Genomic DNA, 27,528 nt, shown 5'->3' with positions numbered 1-27,528 from the left:
ATAGTGTGATTTGGGATAGTCAGCATAGCTTTGTGAAGTCATGAAGGCTTGAGGTGGTGCTTCATGAGCCTGGTTAACTTTCTCCAATGTCAAAGTGGTGTATAAGGGTTTCTCATGGTACTTTCATCCAGAAATGGAAAGATGTTTCAGGATGTCTCAGTCCCACTGAAGGGTCTCAGCCCGAAATTTCGACTGTACTCTTTTCCATAGATGCTGCCTGGCCCACTGAGTTCCTCCAGCATTTTGTGTGTGTGGCTTGGATTTCCAGCGCCTGCAGATTTTCTCTTTTCAGGGTGGTTGATGGTTTCAGTGCTGATCACCCTAACCATAACAACGTCAGATATAGAAGCAAAATCTGCTCTGCCATTTGCTCATGGTGATTTATTTTCCCTGTCAATCCCATTGTCCTGCCTTCTCTCAGTAACATATGACACCCTTGCTAATTAAGAACCTATCAACCTCCGTTTTAAATATACCAAATAACTTGGCCTCTCCAGCCGTCCATGGCAATGAATTCCACAGATTCACCATTCACTGGCTGAAGAAATTCCTCCCCATCACTGTTCTGAAGAGATGACCTTGTACTTGAGGCTTTGCTCTCCGGTGCTAGGCTCCCTCAGTATAGGGAACAGTGAAACAAGTTACAAACAAGAGAAATTATGCAGATAATCTGAGGAACACACACAACATGCTGGAGGAACTCAGCAGGTCAGGCAGTATCTGTGGAGAAAAAGTACAGTCGGCGTTCAGAGCCCAAAACATCAACTATACTCTTTTCCATAGACGTTACCTGGCCTGCCGAGTTCCTCCAAGAATGTGTGTCTATTGCTCCATCTAGTGAAGGCCTTTCAGTCACAACCGGACCCACGTTTTTACGCGGTGCCTGCTGGGATATGTAGTTCTCTTTGGCGGGATGGCATCTCCATGAGACTACAACACCCGGCACGCTCTGCGTGGCGCGAGGGGCGGAGCCCGCTCACCGCGACATGGCGGCGGCTTCGCAGCCACGGGCCTTCCCGCTGTCTACCGTCGACAGGGTTGATAAAAGGTACCGGCGGCGGGCGGGGGCCGGCGGACCAACCCTCCCTACACTCACTCTATTAAACCCAGTCCCTCAACTCCGTACCACACCCCTACTCCCTTCCCTCAACCACTCCATCTCTCGTCTCTCCAGCCATCACCCCTCGTCCTCGTCAGAATAATCCATCCTGCGTCACTCGTTTCAACCATTTCTAACGTACCCCCTCCCCTAGGCTTATAACCCTATATTACACCTTCCCTTCAATTTCACCCCTCCTCTTGCAAAATCTGCTTCCCTTCCTCCCACTCTCGAGCCCCTCCAATTTCCTCAGTGTCTCCTCTTTCCACACCCCTCCCTCCAACTCGCTGGTCACCTTGGCCCCATCTCTACATTCTGTATCAGCTTTAGATGGGACAATATGTAGCTTTGAGGCACAGTTGTATACTCTAAATATTTTGTATCATAAACTTTATTGGGAATTCATTTCATCTGCCATTTGGCAATTTTTCTTTTTCTTTTCAAATCTTTATTATTATTCAAAATAACAAGTACATCGAAGTAAGTAACACTTACAATGTCTCAAAAGGAAAAAATGTTTTAAAGATAACTTGGCAATTTTTCCAGTTGGCCTATGTGGTTTCGAAGTCTTACCTTTTTCGTTCACTGCAGGTGTTACATGACCTGTCCTTTTCGTTCTTTGTGCAATGGTTCTGATGTCAATCCCAGTTTCATTTTGGTCTTTAAAAGGAACAACCATTCAGCAGTGCCAATTCCTTCCATAATGCATTTACACAATCATACTCCCTTATAACTCCGTAAAACAAGAGCAGAATTTAGCCATTTGATCATGGCTGATTTGATGCTCCTTACTAATCAAGAACCTATCCACTTCCAATTTAAATATACTCAATGATTTTGCCTCTCCAGCTGTCTGTGGCAGTTGATTCCACAGATTCATCACCCTCTGGCTGAAGAAATTCCTTCTCATCCCTGTTCTAAGGGGATGTACTTCTATTCTGAGATTGTGCCTTCTCGTACTATAGGAAACATCCTTTCCACATCTGCTTCATCTAGATCTTTAAATATTCGATAGATTTCTCCCCCCCCCCCCCCCATTCTTTGTAAACTCCAATGAGTACAGGCCCAGAGCCATCAAACACACCTAATGTTAACCCTTTCATTCTCAGAATAATTCTCATGAATCTCCTCTGGATCCTCTCCAGTGCCAGAATATCCTTTCTTAGATAAAGGGTCCAGTGCCTTATAAAGGCTCAGCATTACATCATTGCCCTTATATTCTAGTCCTCTCGAAATGAATGCTAACATTGCATTTGCCTTCCTCACCATCAACTCAACCTGCAAGTTAACCTTTAGGGAATCCTACACAAGGACTTCCAAGTCCCTTTGCACCTTGGATATTTGAATTTTCTCCCTGTTTAGAAACTAATCTACAACTTTATATTAAGCTGATAACTATAATCTTTGAGCCACAACATCATACCTGCCAATCTCTAACTGTGCGATCATCTACCTCATTCTGCACGCAGCGTGCATTCAAATGTAACATCTTCAGTCCTGTATTTGGCACCCTTTTCGATTTTGCCTCCATGTTATATTTCAGTTCATCCCATGATTGCCGTTTTGCTCTATCATCTGCCCATCCTTCCTCACAGTTGCACTACATCGACCTGTATACCAAATGCTTTATCCTCAGCCCTATCATTCCTGTTCCCATCTCTCTGCCAAAGTAGTTTAAACCCTCCCCACCAGTTTTAGCAAACCTACCCACAATGATATTGGTCCCCCTCGGGTTCTGGTGTAACCCATCCTCTTTGTACAGGTCGTACCTTCCCCAGAAAAGATCCCAGTGATCCAGAAATCTGAAACCCTGCCCCACTTAGTCAGCCACTCATTCATCTGTATAATCAACCTATTCCTGCCCTGATTAGCACATGGTACTGGGAGTAATCCAGAGATTACTACCTTTGAGGTTCTGTTCTTCAGCCTCTTCCCTAACTCCCTACACTCACTGTGCAGAACCTCTTTCCCCTTTCTACATATCATTTGTGCTAATCTGCACCACAACCTTTGGCTACCCACCCTCCCTCTTGAGAATCTTCTACAGCTGCTCTGAGACATTCTGGACCCTAGCATCTAGGAGGCAACACACCATCCTGACGTATTTCACGGCCTCTTGGTCTCTTGTCCATGCCCCCTAACTATTGAGTCTCCCATTGCTACCGTTCTGCCTGGCTTTACCCTTCCCTGCTGAGCCTCAGAACCTGTCACAGTGCCTCTGACCTTGCTGCCGTGCCCAGGTCATTCTCACTGCCCCCCCCCCCCCCCCAACAGTGTTAAAAGGAATATACTTGTTAACTGAAGGGAATAGGGAATGACCACAGGGAACCCTGCACTGACTGCTTACTTCCCTGACTTCTGGTGGTCACACATCTACAGTCTGAAGCTGCACTCTGGGTGTGATCATCTCAGTAAAAGTTTCATTTGTGAGGTTTTCAGTCTCCCGGATGGTCCTGACTGCATCCAGCTCTAGCAACAGTTCCTTGACCTTGTCAGTCAGGAGCTGCAGTTGGATGCACTTGCTGCAGATGTCATCCAGGAGACTGTCAGGTACCCTGAAATCCCACATCTCACAGGAGGAGTATTCCTCTGCCTGAACTACCATCCTGCCTTCACTTGCTATACCTCTGAACTTCTCAAGCTTAAATTCTAGCCTGCACCTGTTCTTGCCTAAGCCTCACCACTCTTAACACTGGCCCACTCCACTTGCACCTCACTTTTTATTAGCCCCTGCCACATGCCTCAGAGATAGACATGAGTGTAACCTGTTGAGCTCATTTTAAACCTCCCACTGCCTCACTGATGAATTATCTTATTGTTGAGCTGTCTGTCACAGGACAATATCAGACACTTCATGGTGGTCCCGGATTCACAGCATTACTTCTGTTACTGCTTCAAAGAACTCTTGTCATATTTGTTAAAAAAGCCGTAGTAAATCTTTAAGGGTTTGCATTGTCTGCTATGAGGCCACTCTCATGTTGAATGAGCAACACCTCATATTCTGTTTGGGTCGCCTCCAACCCGGTGGCATGAACATCAGTTTCTCCAACTTCTGCTAATTTCTCCCCCTTTTCCCCTTCTCATTTTCCATTCCACATTCTGGCTCCCCTCTTACCCTTTCTCTATTCTTCACTGCGAATCACCTTCTGCCCCTCCTGCTGTGTCCACACTCCTATCGTAGTCCTTTCTTTAGACCATTGCCTTTTCTACTTATCACCTTCCAGCTTCTTACTTCATCCCACCCTCCCCAACCCACTACCTTCCCCTCGCTTGGCTACAGCTACTGTATCACTGTTCAGCTTATACCACCCCACCTTACTCTAGCTTCTTGCCCCTTCCTTTCCAATCCTGATGAAGGATCTCCACCCAAAGTGTCAACTGTTGGGTTCCTCTACTTTGATGCTGGCTGAGTTCCTCTACCGTTTTCTCAATCTTTCTTTATAATGACAACCAGTTTAGTTTTATGAATCAGATCTCTGGAATTTTTCCGTAGTTAGCTTCTCCCTCCTCCCTTTAAGAACTGGGGATGAGATTTGTGCAACTTCCCAGCCCCCTGGCAAATCTAAGAACTGGATGATTATAGCCACCCCAAATTTTCTACGGTACTTGAGATGCTTCTCAGCTGATCAAGTAACTTTTCAAGTAGTTCCAACCTTATTTTATTTGCACAATTTGTCGTTTTGCATATTAGTTGTTCTACTTCTTAAGCCCATCACCTTTACAGAGACAGAGGCCTGTGACGGCAGCTCGCCAGTCCTGTGTCCTGGGCAGAGGCCTTGAACAGCAGCTCGTCAGTCCCGTGTCCTGGGCAGAGGCCTTGAACAGCAGCTCGTCAGTCCTCTGTCCTGGGCAGAGGCCTCTGACAGCAGCTCGCCAGTCCAGTGTCCTGGGCAGAGGCCTCCGACAGCAGCTCGCCAGTCCTGTGTCCTGGGCAGAGGCCTCCGACAGCAGCTCGCCAGTCCAGTGTCCAGGGCAGAGGCCTCCGACAGCAGCTCGCCAGTCCTGTGTCCTGGGCAGAGGCCTCCGACAGCAGCTCGCCAGTCCTGTGTCCTGGGCAGAGGTCTGTGACAGCAGCTCGCCAGTCCTGTGTCCTGGGCAGAGGCCTCCGACAGCAGCTCGCCAGTCTTGTGTCCTGGGCAGAGACCTGTGACGGCAGCTCGTCAATCCTGTGTCCTGGGCAGAGGTCTGTGACGGCAGCTCGTCAGTCCTCTGTCCAGGGCAGAGGCCTCTGACAGCAGCTCGCCAGTCCAGTGTCCTGGGCAGAGGCCTCCGACAGCAGCTCGCCAGTCCTGTGTCCTGGGCAGAGGCCTCCGACAGCAGCTCGCCAGTCCTGTGTCCTGGGCAGAGGCCTCCGACAGCAGCTCGCCAGTCCTGTGTCCTGGGCCAAAGGTTGATCAGCCCACACAGCTTTATACATCTTGTGGGTGATGATCCTTCCTTTCCCAGGACATCTTTGAGAGCTTTGGAGCTTCTGTTAGTGTTTCTGTAGCACTGGGTTTTTATGGGATGTGGTTGCTAGCCCATGCCAACCATCCTCCTTTCATAGCCAGACTTGGGACCGTCCATGTCGGAGTTTTATCATCATTCTGTGTCGTATGCTATGGGCGATCATGGTCTTTCCATGGCCATACACGAGGAAATCTGCAGATGCTGGAAATTCAAACAACAACACACACAAAATGCTGGTGGAACACAGCAGGCCAGGCAGCATTAATAAGGTGAAGCACTGTCGACGTTTTGGGCAGAGACCCTTCGTCAGGACTAACCGAAAGGAAAGATAGTAAGAGATTTGAAAGTAGAGGGGGGAGGGGGAAATGCGAAATGATAGGAGAAGACCGGAGGGGGTGGGATGAAGCTAAGAGCTGGAAAGGTGATTGGCGAAAGTGATACAGAGCTGGAGAAGGGGAAGGATCATGGGACGGGAGGCCTTAGGAGAAAGAAAGTGGGGGGGGGGGAGCACCAGAGGGAGATGGAGAACAGGCAAACAACTAAATCTGTCAGGGATGGGGTAAGAAGGGGAGGAGGGGTATTAACGGAAGTTAGAGAAGTCAATGTTCATGCCATCAGGTTGGAGGCTACCCAGCCGCTATATAAGGTGTTGTTCCTCCAACCTGAGTTTGGATTCATCTTGACAGTAGAGGAGGCCATGGATAGACATACCAGAATGGGAATGGGACGTGGAATTAAAATGTGTGGCCACTGGGAGATCCTGCTTTTTCTGGCGGACCGAGTGTAGGTGTTCAGCGAAATGGTCTCCCAGTCTGCATCGGGTCTCACCAATATATAAAAGGCCACACCAGGAGCACCGGACACAGTATACCACACCAGCCGACTCACAGGTGATGTGTTGCCTCACCTGGAAGGACTGTCTGGGGCCCTGAATGGTGGTGAGGGAGGAAGTGTAAGGGCAGGTGTAGCACTTGTTCCGTTTACAAGGATAAGTGCCAGGAGGGAGATCGGTGGGAAGGGATGGGGGGGGGGGGGGCGAGTGGACAAGGGAGTCGTTTAGGGAGTGATCCCTGCGAAAAGCAGAAGTGGGGGGGGAGGGAAAAATGTGTTTGGTAGTGGGATCCCGTTGGAGGTGGCGGAAGTTACGGAGAATTATACGTTGGACCTGGAGGCTGGTGGGGTGGTAGGTAAGGACAAGGGGAACCCTATCCCGAGTGGGGTGGCGGGTGGATGGGGTGAGGGAAGATGTGCATGAAATGGGAGACATGCGTTTCAGAGCAGAGTTGATGGTGGACAAAGGACAAAGGTGGACAAAGGATGTCTTCCTTTGTTTAAAAAAGGAAGACATCTCCTTCGTCCTGGAATGAAAAGCCTCATCCTGAGAGCAGATGCAGTGGAGTCGGAGGAATTGTGAGAAGGGGATAGCATTTTTGCAAGAGACAGGGTGGGAAGAGGAATAGTCCAGGTAGGTGTGAGAGTCTGTAGGCTTATAGTAGATATCAGTAGATAGGCCGTATCCAGAGATGGAGACAGAAAGATCAAGAAAGGGGGGGGGGGAGGTGTCGGAAATGGACCAGGTAAATTTGAGGGCAGGGTGAAAGTTGGAGGCAAAGTTAATGAAGTCGACGAGCTCAGCATGTGTGCAAGAGGCAGCGCCAATGCAGTCGTCGATGCAGCGAAGGAAAAGAGGGGGATGGATACCCGTATAGCCTTGGAACATGGACTGTTCCACAAAGCCAACAAAAAGGCAGGCATAACTGGGACCCATACGGGTGCCCATGGCTACACCCTTGGTTTGGAGGAAGTGGGAGGAGCCAAAGGAGAAATTATTGAGAGTAAGAACTACGTAATTCCGCTAGACGGAGGAGAGTGGTGGTAGAGGGGAATTGGTTAGGTCTGGAATCCAAAAAAAAGTGAAGAGCCTTGAGACCTTCCTGGTGGGGGATGGAGGTACATAGGGACTGGACATCCATGGTGAAAATAAGACGGTGGGGGCCAGGGAACTTAAAATCATTGAAAAAATTCAAAGCATGAGAAGTGTCACGAACATAGGTGGGAAGAGATTGAACAAGGAGGGATAAGACAGTGTCAAGGTATGCAGAAATGAGTTCAGTGGGACAGGAGCAAGCTGAGACAATAGGTCTACCTGGACAGGCAGGTTTGTGGATCTTGGGTAGGAGGTAGAAATGGGAAGTGTGGGGTGTGGGAGCTATGAGGTTGCTGGCAGTGGATGGGAGATCCCCAGAGCTGATAAGGTTGATGATGGTATAGGAGACAATGGCCTGGTGCTCCTTAGTGGGGTCATGATCAAGGGGTAAATAAGAGGAGGTATCAGAGAGTTGTCACTGTGCCTCGGCCAGGTAGAGGTCAGTACGCCAGACAACAGCTCCCCCCTTATCAGCAGGTTTTATAGTGAGGTTGGGATTGGTGCAGAGGGAGCGGAGAGCAGTGCGTTCGGAAGGAGTGAGGTTGGAATTGGAACAGGGTGTGGTGAAGTCACATGGCCATGATTGTCCTTGGCAAATTTTTCTACAGAAATGGAATACCATTGCCTTCTTCTGGGCACTGTCTTTACAAGATGGGTGACCCTCAGCCATTATCAATACCCTTCAGAGATTGTCTGCCTGGCGTCAGTGGTCACATCACCAGGACTTGTGATCTGCACCGGCTGCTCATACGACCATCCACCACTTGCTCCCATGGCTTCACGTGACCCTGATCGGGGGCTAAGCAGATGTTACTCCTTACCAGACATCCCACCCTGCAAAAACTCATTTCAGGGAGGTAGCACCATCACCCCTGTCCCCCCGCAACCCCATATCCCCCCCCCCCCCCCCGTCGACCTCCAGGTGTGTATGTATAGAGGACAGTCGACCTCCTAGTGTGTATTTATAGAGGGCATTTGATAATGAAAGAACACAATTTATTTGATCTCATATTGAAACTATTTGCACATATATATTTTCCTTGTTGAGTATTTTGTTGGCAATCTCAATGCTAATAGCTAAATGCTAATGCGAATAGATTTTCTATTTCTTTTGCAAACTTGGTGACATTGAGAGCTCCTCAGCAGCAGTTTTTAGACAAATGTTGATCAGGTGTCTTGGACAGCCAACGCTGTAAACATGAGGGGCCTGTGCTTTCACTCTTGATAAGACAGAGTTGTTTTTGCCAATCATCACATTGCCATTGTCACTGCTAAATCTTACACAGTTAGACCATTCAAGGCCTTTGTCATGCATGGATGATGCAATGCAGTTGAATATGTTTTCAGCTTTGGCATCATTGCACACTGGCATGTCTACAAATCCGACTGGTACCTTAGCCCATGTTTCATTGTAGTACCTGGCTAAAATGGCACATTCCTTCTCACACATGATATCGTTGCTTTCGTCATCCAAAATACTGTATGGCCTTTTTTCTGTCTGGATGAACTTGTACAGATCCTGTGAACATTCAGGTTCCAGTGCCATGTTCACAGTAGCTGCTGTTTTGGTTGATGAGCAGGCATAGCTTTTTGCTGTTTCTGAATCAGGAAACATTTTCTTGCCTATGTGCTTACACTCCTGGAATGGCAGGTTATGCTCGACGATGGAAGATGTAAAGTACACCTCAGCTCTAGTGACCTTCTCTGTCAGACTTTGGTTTTCTGCTGAAAAGAACTGTGAAATACTTGAGTAGCCTTCCCTGCGCTTAGCCTCCCTGATATGTTGTAGTCCCTAAAAGAAATGAAAGCATAAGGTGTATCCTTATTATATTGTCTTATGCAGAAAATGTGACATTAAAATATATACTTATATAATCATGGAGTTGTTTTTTTTTCTATTACAACTTTAAACAAGTCTACAGGGAGTTTGGCCTCATCACGTAGAGTAGTTGATTAGCAGCTAGCCAGCTAGTTTAAATAACGTTAGCTATGCTAGTGAACGAATGACACCTGTTAAACTCAGCTCAACATGTCCTTTACAGTCATTTAACCCACCGTGGGCAATAGAAAAGTCACTGTTGCAAACAGTGCAGCGCGCAACACTGTCATTATTTTTGACCCTTATTAGGCCGGGGTGTGGTCCGGGGTGAAGTACGTTTAATATTTTCTTTTTTTTTGGAACACGCTGCCATGGCGCTGCAGGACACTAAACTGACACTAAAGGACAATGAAAGAGAGAGAAGGGTTGACTGTAAAGCCCACCCACAGAGAAAACTGATAGGTCTATTTAGCACAAAGAGAGACCAATCAGGATGCTCTCTCTGTCACTCTCTCACTACGTCTGTCATTCGCTCTCTCTGTCTGTCTCGCTCGCTCTCAAAAAAATCGATTTCCGGAATATTGTATATAATTTGTGGATGTCAGGGAGCAGCTATCAATATGCGGGAGACTCCCAGAACTTCCGGGAGAGGTAGGATATCTGCCTTACCCAAGGGTGACCTGCAGGCTAGCAGAGGGACGGAACGCCTTGCACCTAACTTTGGTAGAGACGTATCTCCACCCCACCACCCAATATTTTTGCATAGATTTTTATAAATTCTCTTGTATTTTCTGTAAATACTTGCAAGAAAATGAACCTCAGGGTAGCGTATGGTAACATTATGAGGAATGTTGTCTTTAAGGGTTGGTTTAGCCATCATGGGTGACCTTGTCTGGGTATCAGCTCTTTCGCCAGTGGGGAAAGCAAACATTCAGTGCCCCTTTAGCTCTAACATGGAACCAGCACCTGGCTGCGAAAGGAGGAGGTACAGAAATGCCAACAGAAGCTCCAAAGTCCTCACCCTGGGAAAGGAAGGATTTTCAAAGGTGGGCTACAGCTTAGGGCAATTTGAAAGACTGCCCTAGGACAGAGGACTCAGGTGATTTGCTGTTGATGGGCTAAGAAAAAGAATAAATGCCTTATGGTCATGAGCCCGTATGGGACTGAAGAGTTCTTCATCAGCTTTCAGAAAATCTGGTCGACTCCTTAGAGGGAAATATACCGATTCTCCTGGGTGACTTCAATACCATCGGACTACTCTGCCAGGGAGGGAATAGCAAGGAAGTCCTGAAAGCCAAATCTAGTGGAATCTTCCCTCTGATAAAATGCACGGAAGAAGACCTTGTCAGAGTCAACATCAAAATGATAATAATGAGATCTCATATAAGGTGTTCTTCCTCCACCCTGAGAGTTACCTTATCGTGACAAAAGAGGAGGCTATGGATCAACATGTCAGAATAGGAATTAAAATGTTCAGCCAAAAGGAAATTTCACTTTTGGTGGATGGAACGGAGGTGCTCAACTTATGATGGATCTCACCAGGTTGTATTGGGAGCATCTGATACAATATACAACCCTAACAGATTGGCAGGTGAAGTGTTGCCTCATCTGGAAGGACCCTTTGGGCCCTGAGTGGAGATGAGGGAGGAGATGAATGGATAGGTATAGCATAGCAATGTTCCTGATTCACACACTGTCATTTTCCGAGCAAATGGACACTTAAGATGTAAAATGTGTATTTCACTGTATGTTTCGATACATATGTGACAAAACTGATCAATATCACCACTCCCTCTGTGAAAAATCTGCTCCTTATGTTCCCTTTAAACCATTCCCTATGTCCTCTAGTTTGCCCTGGGAAGAACGATTGTGACCATTTACCTTATCTAGCTCCCTCGTAATTGCCTGCACTCCTGAGGGTCATCATGTTCGGGATGGTGAAGAGACTGGACCTCTACAAAAACAGGATTCTTTTAGAGAGGAAGGACCAGGAGATTCAGGAGGCCAAACACAAAGGGTCTTTGATTTGAAAATAGCTCTACAGGCGCTATAAGTCCAAAGGGCATTGGGGCAGAATTAGGCCATTCAGCCCATTTTGTCCTCCGCCATTTAATCACGGTTGATTTATTATCCCTCTCAACCTGCCGCCTTCTGTATTCTTCGATGCCCTGACTAATCAAGAACCTATCAACCTCTGCTTTAAATATACCCAATGACTTGACCTTCACAGCCATCTGTGGCAATGAATTCCACAAATTAACCACCCTTTGACTAAAGAAATTCCTTTTCATCTGTTCTAAAGAGACGTTCCTCTATTCTGAGTCTGTGCCCTCTGGTCCTAAACTCACCCACTAAAGGAAACATCCTCTCCACGTCCAATCTGTCTAGGCCTTTCGATAATCGATAGTCAAGGTTCAACAAAAATCTCATGACCTGTAGAATCGATGATGTGTGGGAATTTGAGAGGATAGCTGATAATAACTGTATGTATGAACTCTTCAGCACGGTCAAGATAATCAATGTTCCCTACTTAGTGCCCACACACTCTGAAAGAACAGCAGAGAACTTAACAAAATAGTCTGCATCGAAGGGGCACTTCAAGGAAAATCTTTACGATGATTGTGTCCTTGAAGTGACTGTCTTTTATTCCAACCCAAAGTTCACTGTTCAGTCTCACTACTAACTAAACTGGTGAGAATTTAAAGAGCCACGTAAAATACAGAACAGTATAGCACAGTAAGTAGAGGACATTCGACATACAATGTTGTGCCGACTTTTTAGCCTACTCTAAAATCAATCTAACCCCTCCCTCCCTCCCTCCCTCCCACATAGCCCTCCGATTTTTCTTTCATCTATGTGATCTCTTAAATGTTCCTAATGTATCTCCCTCTACCACCACCCCTGGCACTGCACTCCACACACCCACCACTCCCTGTAAAAAAAACACACTTACACTTTCCTCCGAAACATTGGCTTTCAGGGTTGGAGTTTGGTGATGAGTTTGCTTGGAATTATGGTATTGCAGGTGGAGCTGTAGCCAATAAGCAATTGTCTGATGTAGCTGTCTGTACTAACCAGATGCTCCAGAGATGAATGTAGAGCCAGGGATATGGTGTGCTCCTGTAGGTGAGACGAGGTTGTCTGGAAGGCAGGAGTTTATGTCTACCATGACCAGCCTCCAAATGCATGTTGGAGCTACTGGGCAGTGGTTATTAAGACACAGTATTGTGGTGAACTACATATACCCGCCTGGACACGACCCCCACTGACTGCTCCTGTGGCTCCTCCCACAGACCCCGGTATAAAGGCGATTGGGGCCTGAGCCCTGCCTCAGTCTCCAGGATGTAGCATGGTGGTCAATTGCTGCTTGTTCTTTCTTCCAGTCCATAAAAGCCGATATCTCGCCTCACGTCTCAGAGAGTTATTGATGGTGCATCAAGTATCTAGGGTGATAGTGGTCTTAAAGCAGGAAGGAACCTCAGCCTGAAGCAAGGACAGATTAAACTACCCCTGTCAGGTGATCCACACAGGATCTAAGGACATGGCCAGGGAAACCATCCAGGCCTGATGTTTTTCACAGGTTCACACTCTGGGAGGCTTATCTGACATTCATGATGGTGACTGCAGTTTCAGGTCCACTACATAGAATGTGTTAAGCTCATCAGGAAGGGATGCGCTGTAGTTGGAGATGCTGCCTGACTTCATTTTGTAACCTGTTATAGTATGTAAGCCCTGTCACAGCTGAAGACTGGACTGGGTCTGTCTCTCATCATCTCCTAGTATTTGTATATCTGTGTACTTATAATGCTACTGTGACACTGTAATTTCCTTTGGGATCAATAAAATATCTATCTATCTATTGATCTATCTGATAGCTTTACAGAGGTTATTTCTTGACCTTGCTAGTTTGCTCTCACACTTATTCTTCCTCCTTATCCATTTCTTGATCATTCTTTGTTAAATTCTAAAATCACTCCCAAATCTTTGGGCTGTTTCATTGATAGGTGTTTACTTAAATTTGGCTTCTCACTGTCTCAGCTCATTTCACACATGCAAAACTCTCTGAGAGAAGAAGTTCCCTCTCAGGCTTCCCTTAAATATTAGTAAAATATTGTAATTTACATACGTTTAACACACGCTAAGTGCTGGAGGAATTCAGCAAGTTAGGCAGCTTCTGTGGAAAAGAATAAACATGTTTTGCACTGAGGCTCTTCATCAATAAACATCAAAGAAGAGAAAATCTGCGGATGCTGGAAATCCAAGCAACACATACTTCAGCTGGACTCGATCTTGCCCCGAAACATCGACTGTACTTTTTTCCATAGATGTTGCCTGGTCTGCTGAGTTCCTCCAGCATCTTGTGTGTGTGGCATAATAAATTTCTGTTTATTCTGTTGTTTGATTTGCAGAGTTCCTCCATTTTGTGTGTATTGCTGATTTGCAGAATCCCTTGTGTTTATGTTTCATTTGAGTTTTTCTTATGAATGTTGTGTATCTGATGCTTGTTATCTGTGGTGCTGATGCAAGTAAGTCTTTCATTGCACCAATGCATACATAGGATGATAAACTCAATGTTGATTTTCCGGCTCTTCAGTGACACGCTGAAACAAGATGTTGTCTCCTGTCTCACAGAGGAGCCTAAAGCACCCGAAAAGAGCACTGAGTAGATCTCATCAGTATCCTAGTCGCATTGAACCACCAGACACAATCACAAGCTTATCAGATTCAGGTTTAATATCACTGTTATATGTCGTGAAATTTGTTATCTTTGCAGCAGCAGTACAATGCAATACATGATAATATTTTAAAAGAACTGTGAATTACAGTAAGCATATATATGTATATCAAAAGCTAAAATAAATAAGTAGTGCAAAAAGAAATAAAAAATGTAGTGAACTAGTAGTGTCCATGGGTTCAATGTCCATCCAGAAATCAGTTGGCAGAGAAGAAGCTGTTCCTGAATCACTGAATGTGCCTCTTCTGGTTCCTGTACCTCCTTCCTGATGGTCCTTAATTATGGATGCTGCATTTTTGAGGCACCACTCCTTGAAGATGTCTTGGATACTACAGAGGCTTGTACCCATGATGGAGCTGACTAATTTTACAGTACTCCGCAGCTTACTTTGACTCTGTGCCGCAGTCCCCCAGACAGTGATGCAGCCAGTCAGAATACTCTGTATGGTACATCTATAGAAATTCTTCAATGTTTTAGGTGACATACAAAATCTCCTCAAATTCCTAATGAAATATTTATAGCTGCATCAATATGATGGGAACTTGACTCACTCTCTCCTCTTCAAAGGTCCTTTTGTTAGCAAAGTATACAACCTCATATTGCCACAAAACCCAGAAAGAAAAGAACGGTGGCAGGACTATCAGCCCCCAAATCCCTCCTCTCCGCACAAAACAATGAACAAAAATGGAACAGGCAGATCGACCCTCAAATCCCCCTTCTCCACACACAAAAAAATGAGAAAGATCAGGTGAAAAATACAGAATATTAAAATAACTATAAGACTGAAAAAAAAGTCTGTAGTCCAAGTCCATATGCAAAACACGGAAAACCTGGTTAACATTCTCTGGGCACAGCGACAGGCCTTTCACTGTCCAGCAGCAGAGCGATGCCCCAACACTTCTGATCCCTCTATAAGCATTGGTGTGTGTTCCCTCGTCTTACTCTTTCTGAAGTCCACCATCACCTCTTCGGTGTTACTGAGGTTGAATACAGACTTATTGCTGTGACACTGTTTAACTAGCTGGTATATCTCGCTTCTGTATGCCCTTTCATCACCATCTGAGATTCTGCCAGCATCAACATATTTATAGATGGCCTTTGAGCAATGGCTAGCCACACAGTCTTGGTTATAGGGAGAGTAGAGCAGTGGGCTAAGCACACATCCCTGTGCTGCGCCAATGGCTATTATCACATGATTGCTTGTCTGCTCAGTTTTCTAGAACTTGACAGTATCTATATTCCAAAGTAAAGATTAAAGATTAACTTTATTTATCGCATGTGCATCAAAACATACAGTGAAATGTGTCGTTTGTGTCAATGGCCAACACAATCCGAGGATGTGTTGGGGCAGCTGGTAAGTGTCACCACACTTCTAACACCAACATTGCATGCCCATAACTTACTAGCCATAACCTGTATGCTTTTGGAATGTGGGAGGAAACCGGAACACTTGGAGGAACCTACACAGTCACGGGGAGAGCATACAGACAGCAGCAGGAATTCAACCCTGACTGCTGGCTCTGTCAAGTGTAACACTAGCTGCTCTGCTGCTATGCTGCCCCCAGCTGGTTGTCTGAAAGGTGTTCAGACAATCTTGGGAAATAGATTGCCATTATAAATGTAAAACTGCATGCCTAACTAACTTAGGCTAGTGTCCAGAGTAAAATGATCTTAATTGGTAACGGCATCAAAGTTTACGAGGAAGAGGCAGGAGACTGGGCTTGAGAGGGAAAATAAATCAGCCATGATGGAATGGCAGTGCAGAGTCAATGGACCAACTGGTTTAATTCTGCTCCTATGTCTTATCTCACTGGTAAAGGTCTGCTCTGACCCTCTTTCAGGTGTTCCCTTGCCACCAGCTCACCGCTTGACCGTGAAGGATATTTACTTTGAGGATAAACCCAGGTTTGAGGTTCTCAAGGCACACTTCATTAAAGAAGGGCGGCTAGAGGAAGAAGCTGCCATCAAGATCATTGAAGATGGAGCTGCGGTCTTTCGGAAAGAGAGGACTCTCATCGAAGTGGAAGCACCCGTGACAGGTGCGCAACGCCAAACTCCAACCTGATACTTCACCATCCTCGTGCCTCACCCCACGGCTTTCCGTCCCCACCTTCACTACACTCCGCTTTCCTCCTCACTAGCCTTATTTTACCAAGATCTGTCCAAAGGCATGTGGGTTGACAAAGCAGGAGGTAAGAAATATTGCTGCCTCACCAACCCCCACCTCTTCCCTCCTGCTTTGCCAATGGCGAACCTTGCTGCTTTTTGCCTCCTCAACCTCCCCCACCCCAACCCCCTGCCTTCCTGTCTTTGTCAGCCCTCACCATGTTGCACTGATCTCCTCAGCCATTTACCTCGCCACCCCGTCTTCATCAAATAACCTCACTTCAAATCCCTCCCATCTCATCACCTCGTGCCGTTATTGGACACACCACACCATCTTGCACCTCGTCACTGTAGATTGAATATACAGTGAAATGCGTTGTTTGTGTCAATAACCGACACAGTCCAAGGATGTGCTGGGAGCAGCCGTAAGTATCACCATACTTCCAGTACCAACATAGCATGCCCACAATCCCCCATCCATCCTTTACAGGCAGATAGCTTCTCACTATGCACATATCACTCCTCCATACTTTACCCTCCCCTCCCATATCCCATTTCTTCACTCCTCTCTTTTCCTCTGCAGGAAACCTTGACTGTCTATATACTCAAGCAGGCCTAGGGTCTGTGTGCTAACTCTGACTTGCCCTTCTCTCTCTGTCCTTCAGTCTGTGGTGACATTCATGGTCAATTCTTTGACTTGATGAAGCTGTTTGAAATTGGTGGTGAACCCAGCAACACACAGTATCTATTCCTTGGAGATTATGTGGATCGGGGCTATTTCAGCATTGAGGTGAGATACTACAATGCAGTACAGGCCCTTCAGCCCATTATGTGCCAGTGTTTTAACCTGCTCTAAGATCAAATTAACCCTTCCTTCCCACATAGCCCACCTTTCTTCTTTCATCCATGTGTCCCACTTCATCTGGGGCATAGGCTGCTAATAGCAGCTCGCCAAAGTCCTCTGTCCTGGGCTGAAGGTTGATCAGCCCTGCAGCTTCTGCTTTCACCACATGACTTCATGTCTTCCAGGCAACGATCCTTCCTCTCCCAGGGATGAGGTCTTTGGAGCTCTATTGTGTTTCTGTAGTACAGGGTTTTTCTAGGATGGGGTTAGTAGCCCCTTGCCCAATCCTCCTCCTTTTGCTGCCAGGCTTGGGACAGTCCATGGCAGAGTCTTAAAAATCTCTTTAATGTCCCTAATATATCTCTCTCTATCACCATCCCTGACAGAATGTTCTACACACCTACCACTCTGTGTAAAGAAAAGAACTACCTCTGACATCCCCTCTATGCTTTCTCCAGTTACCTTAAAAGTATGCCCCCTCATATTAGCTTTTTCTGTCCACTTAATCTGTGCCTCACCATTTTGTACAATTCAATCAAATCATCTCTCATCCTCCTCCTCCCCAAAGAGAAAAGTCCTAACTTACTGAACCTACCCTCATAAGACACGTTCTCTAGTCCAGGTGGCATCCTAGTAAATCTCCTCTTCACCTTCCCTAAAGCTTCCACATCCTTCCTTTAATGAGGTGACCAGAACTGAACACAATATTCCAACTGTGGTCTAACTAGTGTTTAATAGATTTGTAACATCACCTTGTGGCTCTTGAACCCAATCCCTCACTAATAAAGGCCAACACACCATAGGCCTTCTTAACCATGGCAACTTTGAGGGATCTGTGGATGTGAACCCCAAAACAAAGCCAACCAGGACAAATCTGGAACTTGCAATCCTGTGCACAAAAAGGGCATGGAGAAGATAGTAGCCATTGTTTTTGGAACCACTATAGTCATGTACCATTTCATGAAGCTTGTGGAGGTAGATTCAATAGATGCATTTAATGTCAGAGAAATATATACAAACATCTTTGCAAACATCCATGAAAACAGAGGAGTGCCCTAAAGAATGAATGACAATTTAATGTTAGAACCCCAAAGCCCTCCCAGCTCCCCCCTTCCACGTACATGAAGCAGCAAGGCATTGACCCCCACCCCCACCAGCAAAAAAACATCGGCATCCTCCACCAGCACTCAAGCATGCCGCAAAGCACCAATAAAGACACAGACTTGCAGTGCCCTAAAGACCACTCATTCACCTGGTAATTGGACATACCACAGGCTCTCTCTCTCCCTAATAAGGGAAAAAGAGGTGTCCCCGTTTCACAGTGAGAGGGTAGACATAACAAACAACTCGCTGATTTATGATGTTAAAAGTCTGTTGCATCACTTTTCCTGAGCTCTGTGCGCAGAGAGTTGGCCCCAGAAAGGCTCAGGTCTCTGGACACACAGCCCATGGCAGCTAACCCAGTGCTCTGGATGTTTTGGGTTCTCCCATGGCACCTCAATCAGTGGCACCAGCCTAGAATTAGCCTGTCTCTAGAGCCACGAAAATCCAGCACCCTGAATGCACGCTGGTCTTCCTGGCCGCATCCTATGGATATCAAAATGTGGCTGGCCATGAGGCCTTGAGAGTGGGTCCCATTCCTGCAAAGAACCAAAGTCATAGTGTGACTCCAGATCAAGGTCTTCAAATGAACCCTGAAAAGGCAAAAAAGAGATATCAAAGGTAGAAATAGGGCTGCTTCCGAAGATGCAAGCAGAAGGGTCCTCGTTCAGCACCATCATAACTTTGCCCCTCAATTCAATGGTAATTTTAAGAGGGGAATTGGTGATGTGCTCAGAGTGGGAATTTTTCCAGCTCTCTTGCTCTGTCATTGAGTTATCCTCTCATCCTTTAATCTCTCTCACTTTACTCTTGCTGAGGCATCAAATAGGGCACTTTCTGTGGTGCATCAATAACAATTGGCGAGGGTCAAAGAGGGCATGCCAAACTTCTTTAGCCTCCAGAGGAATCGAGGAATTCATGAGCTTTCTTGACAATGGTATATATGTGGTTTACTAAACGCAGGCTATTAAAACTTGAAAATGTCTACCCTCTCAACCTCAGTACCATTGATGTAGACAGGAGCATGTGCACTGCTCTTCCCCCCCTCCCCCCCACTTCTGGAGTCAATGCCAGCTCTTGTTTTGCTGACATTGAGGGAATGTTTTATTTTAATGATTAGCTTTATTTGTCACATGCACATTGATACATACAATGAAATACGTTGCCTGTGCCATAGTTCCAGTGCCAAAATAGCATGCACACAGCTTACTAACCCTAACTCATAGGTCTTTGGAGTGTGGTAGGAAACTGGAGCACCCAGAGGAATCCCACACAGTCATGGGTAGAATGTACAAACTCCTTACAGTTGTTGGTGGGCATGGAACTCTGATTTGTGATCATTGGTACTGTAAAGCGATTGTGTTAACCGTTACACTACCATTCCATGCTGCTATTCCAGTTCAATGTCACGATCACCCAGTAACCCTCTTCACCAGCATCCCATGTTACTGATTGTATTTCTACTGATGTTAACTACTCATGCTATCACTCAGTAATCCCTTCACCCCATTTCCCTTTATTCATTTCTCTACTGATACTATACTAGTCCTCTCCCACTGTCTGTTGCTCACTGTTACTTCTGATGATAGCACCCCCATGTTGGCATTGTTTAGCTAGCTATGTGTTAACATGTTTACCTGGTTACTCTTACCTTCCACTCTTGAAACCAGTATTCCACCGTGCTCACACGTTCAGATATTTCTGCCTGATTCGTTTTTCCTGTAGTGTGTGCTGCTTCTCTGGGTGCTGAAGATTCACCATGCAAGCACACTGTTCCTGCTCCGGGGAAACCACGAGTGTAGACACCTCACTGAGTACTTCACGTTCAAGCAAGAATGTGAGTATATTTAATGTGGCTTTCTGCAAGAAGGTGAAACTCAAGATTGTATATGGTTCACATACTTTGATAATAAATATACTTTGAATCTTGTCCAGGCCAGGCCTGTACCTAGCCTTTATTCAAGGTTCAAGATTGTTTATTGTCAATCTTCAGTACACAAGTGAAAAGGAGAACAAAATGATTGTTACTCCGGATCCGATGCAGCTTAAAATTACACAATAAGCATTAAAGATGCACTAAAAACAATAAATATAAATATAAAAGCAATCCTATAAAACACACTGTACAAGTATCTGGTAACATACATAGACCGATTGTATATCCATAAAGTGACGCTAAGTGATATGTATGTAGTGATTGTTGGGGGTAGGGTGGGTTAATGGGTGAAGATGTTGATTAGCTTGACAGCTTGGGGAAAATAACTGTTTTTGAGTCCAGTTGTCCTGGCGTGGAATGTCCAGTGATTGACTTGGGATACAAATCCATTTGTCATAGGGTCATGGAGCCCTGAAACATGCTCCTTGGCCCATCTAGTCTGTGTCAGCTTTGTCTTCCACCTCGTTTCATCTATCTGCACCTGGACCATAGCCTTCCTTACCCCCCATCCAAACTTCTGTTCAATGTCATCATTTGTCTGTGGCACGAAGGAAAAGAACCTGACAGAAATGCGTGTGGTCGTAGACTGGTTGTAGCTTACAGCATGGGACCTGGTAGCGCTAAACAAACAAACAAATAAATAAATAAACACAATGAATAAAGCTATTGTTTCACATAACCATATATTACGCTGTCAGGACCTCTGTTAAAAGCAAACTGCACACAATGCTCTATGGTGGGAAAACGTTACAATCTCTTTCCAGACATACTGAACCCTCTAGCTAACCATAGCTCCTAGAAAATGTATTCAACATTCATAATTACCCACCTTCTTCATTTTCTCACGGATCACCCTTTATTGACCCCTCCCTTGCCCCAAAGCATCTTCTGCCCATGGCAGACTTCCTCTTTTCCCACTTACTCCAGCAGAACTGTATAGCCTAGCAAAGATTGGATCAGGAGCCGCTGAGATATGAAACCAAGCAACTGAAGAGCTTGATAGAGATGTACGAGGTGATAAGAGATATAGAGTAGTATATATAAAATGCTGGAGAAACTCAGCAGGTCAGGCAGCATCTACAGAGAGGAATAAAGAGTCGATGTTTTAGGCTGAGACCCATCATCAGGACTGAATCTCTTGTGCTTATAGATCAATTGGACAGCCGGAGGTTTTCCCCCCACAGCTGAAATGGCTAATATGAGGGGGCAAGATTTTGAGGTGATTAGAAAGAAGTAAAGGAAGGGGATGCCAGAGGTGGTGTTTTTTTACACAGAGAATGGTGGGCATGTGAAATATACTGCCGAGGTGGTGGTACAGGCAGATACTGTAGGGACATTTGTAAAAGATTTTTAAATAGGCAAATGGATGAAAGAAAAATGGAGGGCTCTGTGGGAAGGAAGAGTTAAATCAGGGGTTCCTAATCTTTTAGATGCCATGGAGCTTTACCATTAACTGAAAGATCCGTGGACCTGAGGTTGGGGATCTCTGGGTTAGGTTTATCTTAAAGTAAGTTAACAGGTTGGCACAGCCTTGCTGTTCTACGTTGTATGACGCGTGGAGCTGCAGGAACAGAGTGGATGTGTATATCTGTGGGATACCACCACACTGGTCCTGATTGGGTATTTGTTCTAAGAGGGATGTGAAATATATGCAGAATGAATCCAGGTTCCCTGGTGGGCTTTTATAGGAGGTTAGTAGTTTTCATTTGCTATTTTTAGTTTCCCCTGTAGAAAACGGGTTACTGAGATCAAAAGAATCTCCTTTGCTAAGCACAGTGTCCCTAATGCATAAAAAGGATTGTAATACAGTTTTACTAATACCTTCTCAATTATGAAGAGTTTTTGTTGAAGATAGCAGTGTACAACTTGTCCAGATGTACTCTTCTGGGCTGGTTTCAAGGAGCTTGTTTAGTGCAGTAAAGACAACCCAGGTCATTGTGCAGGAGCATTATAAGAAAGATTTTAACTCTGGGACCTTGAAGCAGAACAAATAAAACATCAAACATTGCAGCCCACAACTTTGTGCCAACTTTTTAACCTACTCCATGATCGATCTAGCTCTTTCCTCCCACATACTGTTCCATACTTCTTTCATCCATGTCCCTATCCAAGAGTTTACCAAATGTATCCGGCTCTGCCACCACCCAGGGGCAGTGCATTCCACACACCCACTACTCTGTGTGGGGAAAAAACTTACTTCACTTTCCTCCAATCACCTTAAATGACCAATAGTTTGTCTTGAATTTCTGTAGGAGAGAGAGAAAGATGGAAGTAATTCGATACAACAGGTGAATGAGCACCACCGGTGGGTTATTTAATAACTAGGATTATCGGAGGTTGGAAATAGAGGATTGTATTATCTCAGGAGTTTGTTGGACTGGAGGAGATTGAGAGGTCATGAAGGAATATGAACCAAAGGATGGGAGCTGTAAAATTAAGAGTTTATTCAACCTAGTGTAAATCTGTGAGCACAGACTAACAGGATGCAAATAAGTAGTTTTGAGCTTCAGTACGGTGGAGTTTGAGTGTGGGGGTAACTGGAGCAAGGCAGAATGAAGAGCCAGCGTAGAAAAGTGTAATTTTAATCGTTTGATTTTGGGAATTAGTGAAGATTTGTTGAATTTGCTCAGCCAAGTGCTTGGATGATGCCTCTGGAGTCCTGTGAGATGGAGAGTGCCCATGTATAACAAACAGTTCACTCAAGGGATTAGCAAAGCCATGAGACTCCACTGACAGCAAGGGAGAGGCAGTGAAGTGAGGTCTGAAAGTTTAACTAGTGATCAGCCACTGGCTGTACTTTATTAGGTGTTTGAGGAGATCTGATATGTCACTGAAAACTAGCAAATGTTTACAGATATACCGTGGGGTGAATTCTAACTGGCTGCATCACCATTTGGCATGGAGGGGCCACTGCGCAGGATTGGAATAAAACTGCAGAGAGCTGTGAACTCAGCCAGCTCCATCTTGGGCAATGCCTCAAAAAGGCAGCATCCATTATCCAAGGCGTACCCTTTTCCCATTACTACCATTAAATACCAGGGAAATACAGGAGCCTGAAGATACACGCAATGTTTTAAGAACAGCTGTTTCCTCTCTGCCATTAGATTTCTGAACAGTCCATAAACCTGTGAACACTACTTCACTGTTTTTCTCTCTTTTTGCCCTGCATTTATTTATTGTATGTGACTGTATATAATTTCTTATTGTAACATCGTATGTTTTATGATGCATAACACTATTGCTGCCTCAAAGCAACAAATTTCACAATCTATGTCTGTGATAATGAACCTGAATCTGATTGGGTACTGAGTCATCAGTTTCTCAGAGATCTCGATTATCTCTCGGTTGTGAGGATTGTAGATGGGGTGTGTTAATGTTGCTTACATTATCGTATCCTCATTCCAGGTAAAATCAAGTACTCGGACCACTTCTACAATGCCTGCATGGCTGCTTTCGACTGTCTGCCTCTGGCTGCACTGGTAAATCACCAGTTCCTTTGCCTGCACGGTGGCTTGTCACCCGACATCCACAGTCTAGATGACATTAGGAGAGTAAGTACAAGTGCTCGTGAAGTTGGGATAGTTTGTCCAAAAGGAGTAGGTCAGAGGGAAGCGGTATAACTTGGTCACCAGTTCCATCCCACTTTGGGGGGAGCAGGTTCACTCCGTCAGTTTTGAGCGACTTTTGGTTTCTCAGTATGCCAGAGATCCCACGTGGGGAGACCTGGAGAACTGGGAGAGTTCCTTTGGGTACAGAGTGAGGTGGGTGGAACTTGGGCCTGAACGAGAATGAACTGAGCGAAAACAGAGACCAGGTAAAGATTTAAAGATATAAAAATAATTTTTATTTGCCACATCTACATCAAAACAAATAATGAAATGTGTTTGTTTGCGTCATTGTTTGTGATATGCTCACAAGTGTTGCCATGCTTCTCGTGCGTGGAAAGCACGTCCACAGTTTACTAACCCTAGCCCTTATGTCTTTGACTCTAGAGTAGGGAGGGGAGATGGTAGGGGCTGGAGTGGGCTAGGAGAGGAGTGCAGCCACACCAAGAGTACCTATACTCCCCTGTGTCTTTTTGCATAGTAGGGGAATTAAGGGTTATGGGGAAAGATCAGCCATGATCTTATTGAGTGATGGAGCAGGCTCAATGGGACAGTTGGCATACTCCTGCTCCTATTTCTTATGTTTTTATGTATCACACTCCATCTTCTAAAGGATGTTATGAGGTACAGTTATGCTGTCCATCAAGCCTGCAGATCTCCTCCAAGCACATGGAGTCCCTTGCGTTCCTTATATTCCTCCATATATTCAAACTCTCTCCATTGGCCCAAAGTAAAGATCTCGGGATCTTTTTGACTGTGTTCTGGCTGCAGTGCATTTCCTTTATCTGCCCACCCCCCACCCCCCACCCTCTTCCCTTGGCTTCAGATCACCAGAGGATTCCTGTCACCATTTTGTGAATTAACTGGTGATGGATCGCAAGCTTCATGCCCATCCCATCATCCCATTCTCCAGTCCTCCTCTGTTTCCACAATTATCCACAGCATTCACCTCTCGGCAATTGGCCACTACTTCTCACATCTCTTGAACCCCAATATATGAGATTGTGTGTATGCTTCCACACTGGCACAGAGACTGTATGTCAAATAATAGCTTCATTGCTGGTGAGGCATTGATATTGGAAACTACACTCAATCATTGCAAGCACATTTTCTTCTAATGCTGCATCTCATCTTTTAGTTAGACAGGTTTAAGGAGCCACCAGCCTTTGGTCCCATGTGTGATCTGCTGTGGTCGGACCCAGCTGAGGACTATGGCAGCGAGAAGAAACCAGATCACTTCAGTCATAATACTGCTCGAGGCTGCTCCTACTTCTTCAGGTCTGTGTCAATGAGACAGAGGGGACAAGAAAGGCAGATCTTGCTCTTATAGGGGCTAATCTATTCCCAATCTGATAGAGAAGGGGAAAAGGCTGTTCCTAAAACATTGAGTGTGTGTCCTCAGGCTCCTGTACCTCCTCACTGATGGTAGCAATGAGAAGAGTACTTATTCTGGGTGGTGGTGGTCCTTAATGATGGATGCTGCCTTTTTGAGGCATCGCTTTTTGAAGGTCTCCTGGATGTTGGGGAGGCTAGTGCCCATGATGGAGCTGGCTGAATTTGCAACTTTCTGCAGCTTTTTCCAATCCTGTGCAGTGGTACCTTTGTACCAGACGATGATGCAACCAGTTAGAATGCTCTCCACAAGACAATAGTAGAAATTTGCAAATGTCTTTGGTGACATGCAAATTTCAAACTCTTAATGAAATATAGCCATTGTCATGTCTTCTTTGTAATTGCATAGCTATGTTGGGCCCAGTATAGATTCTCAGATGCTGACACCCAGGAACTTGAAACTATTCACTCTTTCCATTTCTGATCCCTCGATGAAGACTGGTGTGTGTGCTCCTTCAACTTCCCTTCCTAAAGTCCACAATCTGGTCTTACAGACTTTGAATGTAAGGTTGTTGCTGCAACACCACTGCAGATCTGTCTTGCTCCTGTACGCCTCCTCTTCACCATCTGAAATTCTGGCAACAGTAGTTGTGTCATCACAAATTTATAGATGGCATTTGAACTGTGCCTAGCCGCACAATAGTGGGTGAAGAGAGAGCAGAGCATGCATCCTTGAGGTGCGCCAGTGTTGATTGAAAGTGAGGAGATGTTATTTCCAATGCTCACTGACTGTGGTGTCCCAGTGAAGAAGTCAAGGATTCAGTTGCAAATGGGGTTACAGAGGATTTGTTAGGGGCAGCCCACAAGTGTCGACACTCATTCTGATGCTGTTAGCACACCCACAATATTCAGCAGAATAACATAAGCAACAACAACACCAAAACAAACCCTTTCGTCCTTCCCACTCTCCCACTCACACTCTCTGTCTCTCTCCCACACTCACTCTGTCTCTCTGCCTCTGGGTTTTTCTGTATTTGTCTCTCTCTCTTTCTCTCATATACAGTACTCAACTTGCACATGACAGGCAGTTTCCAGCCCTCCTGACTGCCGACTTTCAGACACTCCAACCCAAGGACCTTGATCATCGTCCTTGGCTTCCAGATTCCCCAACTTCGGTATTCTGCTGCACACAATATTCTAGTCCTTTTCCCTTTGTGCTCTTTTCCTTAAATATCCGGATGACTCTATGATAGCTCTTCTGAGGCTCCTTCCCAGCTTGCTCTTTGACATTCTAGATATAGTTCTACTTGTTCTGGAGTCTCCTCCTACAAGAATTTAGAGTTACTTTGTTATTGTCACATATACTGGGATTGATTGGCAAGAGCATATTAAAGGAAAGCAGGGAAAGTGCAGTAGCTATTGTCGCAATGGCCATTGTCTGGGTGGACAGAGTCAGAATGGTGATCTTGAGGCTTTAGCTCTTCAAGGCTTCCACAAAGAGAGGCTTCATTCAGAGAAAGCAAAGGAAATAAAAGCTCAAGGTTAAGTTTTTTTTCCTTCCTTTCTTTATATCCACTCAGCTTAGACAGTAGAGATGCTCCTCTTGCAGGATGTGGGAAGGCAGGGAGGCCTCCAGTGTCCCTGATGACTACAACTGCGAGAAGTGCATCCAGCTCCATCTTCTAATAATCCACATTCATCAGTTGGACCTGTAACTGGATGAACTCAGGATCATTACGGAGGCTGAAGAGGTGATAGATAGGACATGTGGAGAGGTAGTTCCATCTAAGGTGCAGGACACAGGAAACTGGGTGACAGTCAGGAAGGGGAAAGGGGTTAAGGAGCCAGTGCAGAGTACCCCTGTGGCCATCTCCATCAACAACAGGTCTATCACTTTGGATACTGTCAGGGGGTTAACCTAACAGAAGAAAGTCACAGTGGTTGGGGCTCTGGCACTGAGTCTGCCTCTGTGAGTTGGAAATGAGGTGGGGGAGAAGAGGCATGCTGTGCTGAAAGGAAGTTCATTAGTTCAGGATTGAACTGGAGGTTCTGTGGGTGAGAATGGGCTTGCTGGATAGTATGTTACCTCCTGGGTACCAGGGTCCGGGATATCTCAGATTGAGTTCTCAGCATTCTTAAGTGGGAGGGTGAACAGCCAGAAGTTGTAGTCCATGTGGATACCAATGACATGGGTAGGATGAGTGATGAGGTCCTGTATAAGGAGTTCAAGAAGTTGGTGCTAAGTTAAAGGGCAGGACTTCCAGAGTTGTGATCTCAGGATTGCTACCCATTTCACGTGCTAGTGAGGCCAGAACTAGGAAGATTATACAGTTTAATACATGGCTAAGGAGTTGGTGTAAGAGGGTGTGTATCAGATTTTTAGATCATTGGGCTCTCTTCCAGGGAAGGTGGTACCCTTAGAGAAGGGCTGGTTTGCACCCGAACTGGAGGGGGACTAATATCCTAGTGGGAAGGTTCGTTAGCATTGCATGGTGGGGTTTAAACTAGAGTTGCGGGGGATGAGAAACAGAGTGCCAGAACAATTAATGGAGAGGTTGTGAAGGCAGATGTTGGT

General features: G+C 45.6%; 1 protein-coding gene across 1 annotated transcript in view; it reads left to right on the top strand.

Annotated features, from left to right (window-relative positions):
- Window positions 1-9,139: 9,139 nt before the first annotated feature.
- Window positions 9,140-27,528, top strand: part of LOC140729502 (serine/threonine-protein phosphatase 2B catalytic subunit gamma isoform-like) — a 44,755-nt gene continuing 26,366 nt past the window's right edge. Inside the window, exons 1-6 of the mRNA XM_073049339.1 lie at window positions 9,140-9,212; window positions 15,871-16,068; window positions 16,801-16,925; window positions 19,806-19,917; window positions 23,422-23,567; window positions 24,760-24,899. Coding sequence (XP_072905440.1) covers window positions 9,140-9,212; window positions 15,871-16,068; window positions 16,801-16,925; window positions 19,806-19,917; window positions 23,422-23,567; window positions 24,760-24,899 — 794 coding nt within the window. The remainder of the gene's footprint in view (window positions 9,213-15,870; window positions 16,069-16,800; window positions 16,926-19,805; window positions 19,918-23,421; window positions 23,568-24,759; window positions 24,900-27,528) is intronic.

The sequence above is a fragment of the Hemitrygon akajei genome, chromosome 1 (assembly GCF_048418815.1).
Source record: "Hemitrygon akajei chromosome 1, sHemAka1.3, whole genome shotgun sequence".
Taxonomy (NCBI): domain Eukaryota; kingdom Metazoa; phylum Chordata; class Chondrichthyes; order Myliobatiformes; family Dasyatidae; genus Hemitrygon; species Hemitrygon akajei.
The sequence above is the reverse complement of the archived record's forward strand: the minus strand, read 5'-3'. Positions and strand labels throughout refer to the sequence as shown.